Below are 12,587 nucleotides of genomic sequence, written 5' to 3' on the forward strand. Positions count from 1 at the left end.
CTGCCACACTCGCTGTGGCGCAGAGGCTTCGCCACGGCACCCGCCGCCCTGCTGCAGCACAGCGGTCTGGCCTCCACCAGATAGCTGCGCCTGCTGCACTGCCAGGCCGGCCGAGTGCCAGTGTCTCTGGCGAACATCGCGCGCCTGCCATCAGCCAGCTTGCCCCCCTTGGTGCAGCCGACACTGCCACTCCCCCAGCCAAGCTGTGACGAGCTGCTGCTGGCACTGATGCTGGCCAGCGACAGCTGCAGCAGTCAGCAGCCGGCCCCTCCCGGGACGTGCGTCGTCTAGGCCGACCCCCAAGGGCATCTGCCGACACGCCTTGGGGCCCTCATGAGCCTTCCCCCAGCCTTGTCCCAGCCACAGGGCCCAGGTTGAGGCGGAGCAGCAGGTCGGGCAGGGGCCGGGGAAGGCTGTCTAAGGACTCGCCCTCTCGGCACACCCACTAGAGTGTGGTGAGAGCGGTTTTTTATATATGGGGGGGCTTGTGTTTTGGGGGGGATTATTTTGGGAAGGCCGAAGATCAAGGCCTTGTTTGTTTTTATGGGGGTGTTTGTGTTGTGGAGGGGGGCCCTTATTTTTGTAAGGCCGATGCTGAAGGCCATTTGGATGGCCAAGTTTTGTAAGTCCTCCCCAGGCTTTGGGAGCAACAGATGTTTTTGACTGTTTTTTGGGGCTCTTGTCTGTTTTTCTGTTTCATGTGGGAAGGGCCCTGAGTTTGTGAAATAAAGCGTTTTATTTATTCAGCATGTCCAGGTGTCATGTTTCAAGTGGTTGTTGCGTTAACCGGCTGAGGGCTTGCGGAGCGGCTGCCTTCAGGTGCATACATTTCCACAGCACATTCCCTGACAGGGGGCCTAGAATTGTCGAGCAATAAGCCCCCGGCGGACGGCCCTTGGACCTTGTGGCTCCCTCCTGGGCTGGTACTCCTCCTCCTCCTCCTCCTCCTCCTCATGGTCCTCCTGCTCGTCCTCCTGAGGTGGTGGGGCAATGTCAGGTGGCAGTGCCTGAGTCCTGCAGATAGCCAGGTTGTGCAGCATGCAGCACATGACGACGAACTGGGAGACTCTATCCGGCGAGTACTGTAGAGAGCCGCCGGAACGATCCAGGCAGCGGAACCGTTGCTTGAGGATGCCTATCGTTTGCTCTATGATGTTCCTTGTGGCTTGATGGCTTTCGTGGGTCCTGGGCACGCGGAGCGGGGTCATGAGCCATGTACACAAAGGATAGCCCTTGTCCCCAATAAGCCATCCCCTTGGTGGAGGCTGTGCCTCGAACATGTCAGCCACAGTAGTCTGGCGCAGGATGAATGCATCGTGGCTGCTTCCTGGGAAGCGGGCATTGACAGCTAGGATGCGCTGCCTGTGGTCACACACCAGCTGTACATTGAGGGAATGGTAGCCCTTCCGGTTGCGGTAATCCTCGGCATTGTGGATAGGTGCCCGCATAGCCACATGCGTGCAGTCAATGGCGCCCTGCACCATGGGGAAGCCCGCGAACCTGCCAAATCCGACTGCACGCTGCTCCTGCCTCTGTCGGGTCATGGGGAAGGAGATGAATTGGTGTCTCCTCGCGAAAAGTGCATCGGTGACCTGCCGGATGCAGCGATGCGCGGCAAACTGGGAGATGTTCGCTATGTCCCCAGCAGCGGCTTGGAAGGAGCCGCTTGCATAAAAGCTCAGAGCCACCGTGACCTTCACTTCCACCGAGAGAGATGTCCTGCACATCAGCTGTGGATGCAGATCTCTGTGAAGCAGCTGGCAGATCTCTGCAACCACCTCCCTTCTGAAGCGCAGCCTCTTAACACAATGCGCCGCAGTCATGGTGAGATAGGACACCTGCTGCCGGTATTGCCTGAGTGTGTAAGGCCTACGTTGCCGACGCCTGATGGCCCCTCTGCGTTTAGGCATGGCTGGCCCTCTCTCACAGCGTCTGCGAGCCCTTCGCACATAATGTTGCAACTCAGGGTTGCACCCCCATACAGCCCCCATAATGAAGTTGAAAACAGTGAAATCACAATGAGTCAAATGTCAAAGCACTGGCCAGAAGCCAAAAATACCTCTCCTATGTTGTCCCAAATCAGTTAGCTCTGTCCCTTGGGCTCTGTCCAGAAATCCAAAGCAGTAAAGTCATTGCAGCAAAATGGCTGGGCTTTATAGGTCAGTGTAAGTGCCCTTTAATTAGTGCTCCCCGAGGCCCACAGGGCCTCTGTTGCGTTCCACTTCACAGTTCTTAGCAGCGCCACGCCCACATTGGGCGGACGCCACTGAATTTCCGGTTTGGGGCGCACAAACAGCGTTGCGCGACGATATGACGTCATAAGCTGCGCGCGCACCTGAGCGGGCGCAAACACTTTGCGCCGGCGCTAAATGTCAACTGAATTTGGGCGTCGGCGCGGATCGCGCTGCGCCCGGGCGCAAAGTGCCTAGCGCTGGAAGTAGACCCCTCTTATGGCGTTAACGGCTGGCGCTATCCACTGAATTTCTAGGCCTATGTGTTTTAAAAGCAACTTCTTTTTTTAAAGACGCAGAAAGCGGGAAAAAGAAAGGAAAAGTTTGGAATCAAGATGACGGCGACTCACCTCGGTTCAGAACGATAAGGCCTGCCCGCACACGCACCGATTGGTTGACCGTCAGGTGACCGAAGCGTAGGATTGGTCAATCGTCCCGTCACTCGACCGTAGGAGGGCCCGGCCGCACGCGCCAGCAACCCGGCGTACGATTGGTCGACCTCGAGGTCACTCTATCGCTAATGAGCGGATAATGAGATGCTAATGAGCGGAATGTTGAACGTTTTTCGGATACCGCGGGCGCGATTTTTGTCCAGCCGAAACGTAAATACGCTTACGACCATTTCGGAACGGTAAGCTTTCTTTCAACGTAACGCACGCGTAGGTACGCTCTATAACTTTCGAGCGCATAGCCGGACAGACCCACACGTGAGGACAGACAGACAGATAGACAGACAGATAGACAGACAGACAGACAGACAGAAGTATCCGTTTATATATATAAGATAGATTACAAAAAGCACAATGTTTTCAAGACTTAACCTGCTACACCATAAACATTCGAACTGTTGGGCATGATTTTGTTTTTAGCATTAGATTTACAGAGCTGTTGCTGTTACTCTCGCACGGTGGCATAGTGGTTAGCACTGTTGCCTCACAGCGCCAGGAACCCGGGTTCGAATCCGGCCTCGGGTGACTGTCTGTGTGGAGTTTGCACATTCTCCCCGTGTTTGCGTGGGTTTCCTCCGGGTGCTCCGGTTTCCTCCCACAGTCCAAAGATGTGCGGGTTAGGTTGATTGGCTATGATAAATTGACCCTTAGTGTTAGTGGGGTTACAGGGATAGGGGTGGGATATGTGTTGATGTAGGGGTTACGGGGATCGGGTGGGATATGTGTCGGTGCAGGCTCGATGGGCCGAAATGGCCTCTATCTGCACTGTGGGGTTTCTGTGATAAATAAAATTGGGTTTTACAATTCCAACATAATTTTCCACAGGGAGTTATTAGAACATGGAATACTTTACTGCAAGTGAATATTGAGTCAGAAACGGCAGTATCATTTTAAACAGAATTGGATAACTATTTGAAAAGGAGGAGTATAAAAGAAATGGTGAAAAGGCAGGAAAATGGTGTTAGATTTGCTAGCTCCAGCTGAAAAACCAGCACCAACTCGGTGGAGCCAATGGCCTTGTTCGGAGCTGTGACTTCTATGATTCTGTGACACATAATATGCCCTAACTTTGCATTCACATTAATATGTGGAATTTTATGTTTGTACCATAATCTTCACTGCCCAAGCTGTATAAGCTCTCCCATCCTGAAAAACTTTTATTAAGTTAAATTGCCATTGATATTCAGCTAAATCCACCCAATAAAATCAGTTGAGAAGGTTGATGGTCTAAATGACATTTCATATGCAAGCACCATTTATCCTTCAGCTCGATATGGCTCTGATGGTCAATTTAGCTTACTCTCTTGATATTTGTCTGTCAGCATTACTCTACAGAAGGGGGCTTATATTCATTGGATAAAGGGTTGAAAGGGGAAATAATCCAACTGTTCAAAATGTCGAGAGACAATGGATAATGCAGATGTAACCAGGTTAGAGTACAAAATCAGCAAGTCTCAAGTATGATGACAGGTTATAATTCTATAACTCTGTATGAGGAATAAACTCCTTCAAAAGACATTAATACCATGTCAATTAATGTCTTTACAAAATGGATGAATATCTGGTTAGGGATAGGATTGAAGATTATAAGGGTAAGTGTAGATTGCCATGATGAAATACAAAACAATGATTCCTGTGCTATTGAAATTGTCTTGGAATATTACCATACAGAGCTGAATAAACTGAATTGTAAAGTTAGGCAGATATTCTGGAGCTTCACTCAATTAGTTTGGTTGTCACAAATTTCTCAAAATGTTCTTTGGAGAAATAAAAAAAGTATCCCAATATTCGCCCTCTTGGTCTCCCAACTTCACAAATTACGATTTGTCCAAAACTGTAATGCCCACATCTTATTCTCCGCTAACTTCCATTCCTGTATCGTCCTGTCCTTTCCAACCTTCATTGGTTCCCCATTCCTCAATACTTTGATTTGAAAAATCCTCATTTTCATCTGTAAGTCCCTCCATAGCCTTGCTTCTTTCTAGCTCAGCTCCACTTTTCAGCCCTATGTTCTAGCATATGCCCTTCACTCTTCTGATTCTGGTCTATTGTGCATCCCTAACTCGGCTCCACTTTCAGCGGGAGAGCGAGCCTTCAGTTGCTTCAATCCTACACTCTGGGTGCTCTCCATAAAATAACCTACTTAAAACCAATTTCTTTAATCTTTCTCTCAGTCACCACTCCCAATCCTTCTTCCAACACTGCTGGGTATTGTATTATGTTAGAGATACTATAAAAGAGCAATGTTATTGATGGAGCAGATTGTATATGGGCGGCAGACAGAATGGAATTGCTAGACTAAATGGAATTTTCTTGTTCCATGCTTTCTCATTTTAACATACCTCCTCCTTTTCATTCCTTATATTATTCCTTGTACTTCTCCTATATGCAGATGCAGTACCTGATTTAATTTTAATTTTTGTTTTACCTTTATAAAATCATTTTTAAAATTTGTTTAAAAACAATTAATTTCATTTATGTTTCTCATTTCATTTGTCAGAATTCACAGCTTGCATCCAACCTTTGTGAAGTAACATATTTAAAGGAAGCTTTCCTGTGTTTGCTGTTTGTAGTAAAAACATAAACACAAATATAAAGAACATATTTATTATTTTGCTACTAATAGCAGAGGAAATTCCCCCCCACCTGGTGTTGAACCAGAATATGATTAAAGATGGAGCAATTTTTCTTTCAGTAAACATTTTGGTAATTAAACCAGAACTTTATTAATATATTACTGCTGTACAACTGCGGGTTTTAGATGACACTAGAAAACCCAATAAAGCTAGAGTCATTTGTGAAAACCATTTAAATCCTGTGTTTGTTTTGTTGGTATCGCTCTCTCTTTCTCTTTCTCTCGCACTCTCATTAACAACATTTTCAAAATATTATAGAAGTGTACATTTGCACCAGCATTGTAGGCTACAGAGAGGGGAGCTGCTGAGGACAAAAAAAATATCAACATCAGTACTGACAAGGGAAATGCTACTCAGCCAATTAGTAAGACAGCAGAACTGCCAGAGCTCATCTATCAAGGACTGGATCAGACATCATCCAAAATACATGTTCCAGATATAAAATTCTCCACCACAGCTGCCCGGGATTAGTATCAGATCATTCCAACCAAGGATTGACTCCTTGGTGAATGGCGACATGAATTATTAATTTTATGGGTTTTTATTATTTTAAATAAATGTATTGTACAACATATTTCATTGTGAGATATTGGATTATTCACCAACTTTTCAGTACACATTATTATGCTCATTTAAGTGTGCGGTAATATAGGACCAAAATGTTGTCATAACAGAAAGCTGACATGTTTACTGATATACACAGTAGTAGCACTTAGAAAATGTAAGAGTGCATACAAAAATATCTTTAGGTTCAGAGCTTGTCCCCAAATATTCCTGTTGTGAGTTGTTTGCATAGTAAATAAGTAGCAAAATATTTTTTAGATAATCAAATTGAAAGAAAAAAGGATTTTAACTTTACAATTGTTACAGTTTAGTTTGTTTAAATTTTGATCACTTTTACCAGATCTAGGAGAAATATAGGAGTAGGTGGCCATTAGTTGAACCTCTTCCAGCTCCACGGTGTTGAAAACCTCAGGTTCTTCCACAAAGAAAGCAAAGTAAAGGTTTTTATAAACCATTTTATTTTAAAGAATTATGAGTTCAGTTTGTGACAGTACTACAGTGATTTGCACATTTATGACATGCAGTGAAATTACAGTCTTCTATCAGATGGACACAGTTTACATTCTCATAAATCAGAGCGGCAGAATTTTAAGTTTTGCTGGGCTGCAAAAGGTTAACCTTTCTAGCTTGCTATGGAAAAGAGTCATTGCTGAACATATTCAACCTTACCACATTCGATTTCATTCCTTACAAGAAAGGAAATGGCACAACAGAAATGAAAGTTGAAAAGTTATTTTAAATATATTATGATTTTACTTTTCAACATAGCTTCCAGAATGTAGCAATTAACATAATAAGACTTCTTAGCACTTCTTTAAAGCAGAACACTGAAATATGCTAAATGACTTTGTTAAAGCCAATAAAAAAAAACTTTGAATTCAGCACTTTTAAATTACAATGCTATTGATTCTATCAAAAACTAGAGGCACACCAGCTGAGAATAAGGTTGAACGCGTTCAGTTTCCATTATCTTTAACCTTGTGGCGCCTTTACTTTAAATTCACAATCAGTAAAGATAACACCTCTGTACGCGCATTTCTTCTACAACTTAGTGATTATTAGCTTGAGTGTTACAAACATCTGAAGAACAAGCATGGCTTTCATAAATATTCTTCGTAAATACATACACCGTGTGTACCATTTTGTTGTGCATTGGAAATTCAACATTAAAAAGCAGATCACATTTCCAAATGGTTAAGATAATGTAATTGCTGTGCAGTATGGTTGATGAGAATGAGAAGTGAGCTCAAGCGAAATACCCTGTTACAGAGACTGGTCCAAAACTAGACAGATGTTTTGACAGCATGATTAAGTTCACACATAGACAAACAGACATCACTGTGGCTTTACGTATAAATTATTCGATACACTCTTCTTTTTAGGAAAAGATATTTCCTTTCAATTTTCCTTTAGTATTGCAGTCTAACTGATATGGCTTTAACTATTGAAAAAGAGTTTAACTGAAGAAGCTTAACATCCCTAAATTAACTTTAAACATTAACTTAGGATTCTCCTGACTGGAGACCTGGTTTTGTTTTAGTAGGACTGCGGTGGGAAACAGCAAGCATAACACAAACACAAGCAACTCTCCTGCATAGTGGTTTGAAATCCAAGAACCAATACCTGAGATTTTTAAACTAATTTTCTCTAAATTTTAAACTAGTTTTATGCCATGGAAAGCAAGTAAATCAGTGATATCCATAGAGAACAGCTCTCTTTGGTTTGGTGTAAAATGAAATGCAGGTGAAACACAATTATTAGTCTACTGAAATTCAGTAGAGCTCAAACAGTGTTATACGCAAGCAGCAAAGTTTACCATCAAATAAAAACCCACATATACAGTACAAGTCAGTCTGTGCCACATCCAAAGACAAATTACTAATAGTTTCACTCTGTGGCAGCGTTTGGAACAGATCAGTAATTATATACATGGGAGTACATTACTGCTGAACAATTGTATAGATTGGTATTAAATCACTTCAACTATTCACTTAAGTTGACCTAAACTACTGGAAATGTAATTGGTGTGTAACTGAGGAGAGAAGAATATCTAATGTGATTTGTTTGTTGCAATGAAAGTGATTTAAATACAAGTATTTTTTGAAATTCTCATGGTAGAATTCCATTTAACCTTTTTTGGTTCATTATTAAGCAATGTCTAATTACACTATTTAATGAAGCCTTACCTTATGACAGATAACAAGGAAAACTAAATGTTAAGCCATTTATTCATTGTCAGAGAGAAATTCTAGTTCCAATAAATAAGTGCTCCAGGAATGTTAGGGTTTCCATTTGGCAATATTCTGCTAAATCTGCCATTAAATATCGAGAATGTCTTGTTCCTATGTGTATTAATTATGTTGCTGAAAACCTGTGCATGACAATTAGTGTCTACAATAGAAATAGCTTCTGTTACAAAAAGTAAACAAAGTAATAAGAACTTTCAAAAATTTACAAATGTATAAAATATTAGGTCAATGGCTACAAAAAGTTAAATGGACCAAGAAAAAAGTTTCCTTAATATGATGGCAGTCCATTACTTTGTATAATCAGTACGTGACTGGTTGTCTTGCAATGCGCCTCAATTTGCCAAAATTCTTTATAAACTTTATTACCCCCAAATTCCTGACAGCTAAAGACACCAGAAGATTCACACCTTGAACTAAAAGTAGTTTAACAGTGGAAAGAAACAGTGATTGTTATAAAGACCCCCCCCCCCAACTCCAAGAAAGGCTTTGGTCACTTCAATATTTAGGAAGGATTAGGAAATAATTCAATTTTAACATTGTATTGTGTAAAGGCGGAGGAGTTGAATTAACATTTTATTGGGCACTGTGTTCCATGGACTGATGATTAGCATTAATTCATTTTCAATGCTGAAGTTATTGGATTGAATTTAGTGCATTGGTGGCCTCTTATCATTTATAAGCAAACATATTTTCTCTGTGACGTACAGAAAATGACACTGCTACCTTTGTACATTAAACCAGAGAGATCCTCATACCTTCCCCAAAAAGCAATGATGCTAGATATTTTTACAACATAAAGATTATCAACTTATATCGCAAATTGCCATTTTTTTTAACAAAAGGCATTTCTACATATGATATTGTACAGTTTCACCATTTTAGCAAATCATGCAAGATATTTGCTACAAAACAATTGACTGCATAAAACTTTTAAAAATCTCAGTAGAAATCACTGTGAAAATTGTCAGATCTTACACACATACAACGCAGGGTGCCTAGCTGCATGCCACCCCAAGTTCTTCTGTAACAACCAACAACCAAGTCATACATCACAGCACATTTAGCAACATGGCAAATTAAAAAGGCAACTTCAAAAAAGTCTGCAATACAGTAGAAAAGCTCAGCGATGAACACAAATTAATACTGCCAGTTGTGAGGTTGAGAGTTTCAATATTACATGAGCATATATGGAGTCTACAATCGAGACATTTAGGAGTTTACATGAGGCCTACTGGTCTCCCAGACTCCTCATGCTCATGTCAACCCCCTCACCATGGCTTACATCATAAAGAGGCACGAAAAATCTTTTGTAATTATATTGCAGTAGGAGTATAAGCATTTATTCTAGTTAGAGAAAAAGGAAATGTATTTTAGTATATGGTCAAAACATATGTAAATCCTATTAATGTAACTTAAAATAATTTACAATATAAAGTATTCTTTTCTTAAGCTACTTCTTGAACATGTCTTGAAGTGGCCCAGGAAGATACTTCAGGACAGTATCAAGGATGCTTTCTTCTTCTTCTTCCTCCTCATCACCACACCCAGCAGGAATTGCTTTCTTTGGGCGAGTCAAACTCCCTTCTATTGGTGCTTCCATTGCAGCCTTTTCCTCGGCTTCCTTTTCTTCCTTCTTCTTTAGTCCATACTAGAGTTTAAAGAAAGAAGACAACTTTACCATTATCCCATCGAGAACCAGCAAACGCAATGAACAGCCTGCTAGATTTTACATTCGGTAGCATTTCCCGTCCTTGTCAAATGTCTTAATCAAAATCATATTGGCCCAGAAATTCGGGTCTCCACGGGTGAGTACGCACGGGGTACTCAGCCGTAAGCCCAATGAAAGTGTCGGTTTCGTGCATGCACTGCGCATGCGCGGGAAACCAGCACTTCCGTTCCCCTGAAAGAAGGGGTTCAGAGGTGGAACACGTGCGCAGGAGAGGCAGCGCGTGCGCATCGAACTTACGTTTTTTTTGCAGGTTTTCCGGGAAGGTAAGTCTCCAGAAGTTAGATATGTAAAAAGCAGTCGCAGCAAGGCCTGCTTTTTACAAGGTAAGTGGTGAATTAATTAAAATTAAAACATTTTATCCACAGGTTTATTATTTTTAAATACTTTAAAGAAAGGTAAGTTTATTTTTAGCCCCGTTAGAAAATAAATTCTATTTTTCAAAAATTTAAATTATTGTTTAAAATAGTTATTTCATGTAATTTATAGTTTATTTTAAAAATGTGATTTAAAAAAAAAATTATTTGAAGATTTAGTGATGTTTTGGGGCTTATAGGCCTAGAAATTCAGTTAAGGCCCGCCAGCAGGCTAACGCCCAAAAGTTAGCGCTGCGCGCGGAGCCAGTTGTGCCCGTCAGATATTCGGCTTTTGCGCCCCAAGTCAGAACCGGGCGCTATTCCAGGGTGTGCCCGCCCCCGCTTGAGGCGCTGAAACTGAATTTCAGCGCTGTAGGCCCCGCTGCGCCACCCGCTGCGGAGCAGCAGGCTGCGGTACTGCAGGCCTCCTCCTTCTCTTAAGGGGGAGGTGCCTGCATCAGCGAGATCGCCGCTGGATTGTGCCGGCAAATGAGCCCGGCACCACGGAGAAGTGCCAGGCTCGCGGAAAGCAGCCCGCAATGCCGCGAGGGGGGTGGTGGAGGAGGCCGGGGAAGGAGGTGTGGGCAGGCGGCCGCCGAAAAAGCGGCCGGCCGCACCTCCACCTTAAAGCGCCCCAGTAGCGCAGCAGTACGGCCCCGTTTTTCAATCGCTGTTTGCGGCCGCTGCAGAAGAGGCGGCCGCAACTAAATATGGGGTTTGGGCCGGAAGCGGGGCGGTACCGGGGCACTGCGCACACCGATGACGTCATCGGTGTCGGCGCAGCGCTACCAGCTACCGCCGCCATTACCGCAGCGCTGAATATCAGCGCACCCTCTTACACTGGTGCAGAAACCCTATTTGGGCGGTAACTGGGCGCAAAGCCCACTGAATTTCTAGGCCATAGTATTTATAGGTTTGACAGGTCTTCCTGTCAAACTTATGAATGAAGCATTCCCTGCTACCATTGGCTCTCCATGGCCCACGTGATCCCAGGGGACACATCAAACTAACTGCGCCCCTGGGATACGCAAGCACTGCGCGCCGGCAGTTGGAGGAGGCCCAGGATCGCAATTCCACAGGGGCCCACAGCTCAACGGCCGGCGCGCAAGGTAAGTGCAGGTTGGGGGCTTGCACCCGCGGGAAGCCCCCGACCCGAATTTCTGGGCCATTATAAGCGCCAGTACAACATTTGCAAAGTAACATTGCTTAAAATATAACTTGGTCTTGGGTATTGATTAAAATGTAACTGCGTCCACTAAATCCAGATAGGCTGCCATAGTGAACGGTGACCTGGAATTTCTTCCATGGGCGCAACCCAAAAGTTAGACACAGAAAATGTGCACATTCCCACATCCATTATGCTGATGTCAAGTTACGATCAAATTTTCTATCAATCTCATTAGAATATGCGCAAACATAAACATTTGCATAAATGATATAAATCAGTGTAAATCAGCATAAACAATCAGGGCCCAAGAAGAGCACCGAACCCACAACATATATTCATTCTTTAGTTCTGAAAATTAAAGTTTCAACTCATTCAACCACCATTCATGCACATAGTTTAAGAACCTACAATCGGGGGAACTTTTCAATTTTTATCGTGACTTATACTGACGCTATAAAAGTGCATTAAAAGAAACAGAAAATACAGTGTAGGTCTCAGTGAAGATAATTTTATTTAAAAAACCTCAAAAGATTGCAATAAAAAAAATCAGAAAAATGATTTCTTACTGCACCTAAAAATCTGCAGGTAATCTGAAGAGAGCCTCTGAGTAAGCGCAATTACAGAACACTCCTGTATGAGGCCCTGTAACTTGGGGGCGTGGCCAGCTTTATGGGCAGAGATACATTCGGGTCGAGGGATCGAAAGACAATCGCAAAAGTCGAGGAGTTTTGGGCGCATTGTAGTTATGCGTGTAACTCACTTACGCCCAAATATTTTGCGATCTTTTAAGTCATGTAATTGGTGTGCGCCCACATTATGCATGTCGCTGGGAGCAAAAGGAGAGGAAGTTCAAGGTCTACGTGTTTGTTAAGGGTGCAGCTGACTGGATGACTCACAGTTGTAATGTGTCAGCACAATTTACTCACTAGTCTGTCAAAGGGATAACTTTAGTCTAATTGTTTCAGTTTCCTGGAATTATTCCAAAGTAAAGTAGCTACTGAGAAGGCTAAAAGAAGCTGTGCTGAGAGAAAGAATTACAGTTAATTTCAGGTCACAATCATAAGGCTTGTTCACACACCATTGTAATGTAATTGCATGAAAATTATCCATGGGGCTGTATCATAAATATCATGTTCTGGATATTGTAAGGGTTATATCTATTTCAAGGTTACACAGCGACCTTTTTCTTCAGATGTCTGGGCAATTCC

General features: G+C 43.1%; 1 protein-coding gene across 3 annotated transcripts in view; it reads right to left on the minus strand.

The window, feature by feature from the left end:
* Positions 1-6,315: 6,315 nt before the first annotated feature.
* cplx2b (complexin 2b) overlaps positions 6,316-12,587 on the minus strand; it is a 423,444-nt gene continuing 417,172 nt past the window's right edge. For all 3 annotated transcript variants that reach the window (XM_085995293.1, XM_085995295.1, XM_085995292.1), the window contains one exon: positions 6,316-9,777. In XM_085995293.1, the coding sequence (XP_085851419.1) occupies positions 9,580-9,777 (198 nt within the window). In that variant the 3' untranslated portion in view covers positions 6,316-9,579. The remainder of the gene's footprint in view (positions 9,778-12,587) is intronic.

This window comes from Somniosus microcephalus, chromosome 8 (genome assembly GCF_052327205.1).
Source record: "Somniosus microcephalus isolate GS21.2 chromosome 8, FLI_Smic_1.0, whole genome shotgun sequence".
NCBI classification, from domain to species: domain Eukaryota; kingdom Metazoa; phylum Chordata; class Chondrichthyes; order Squaliformes; family Somniosidae; genus Somniosus; species Somniosus microcephalus.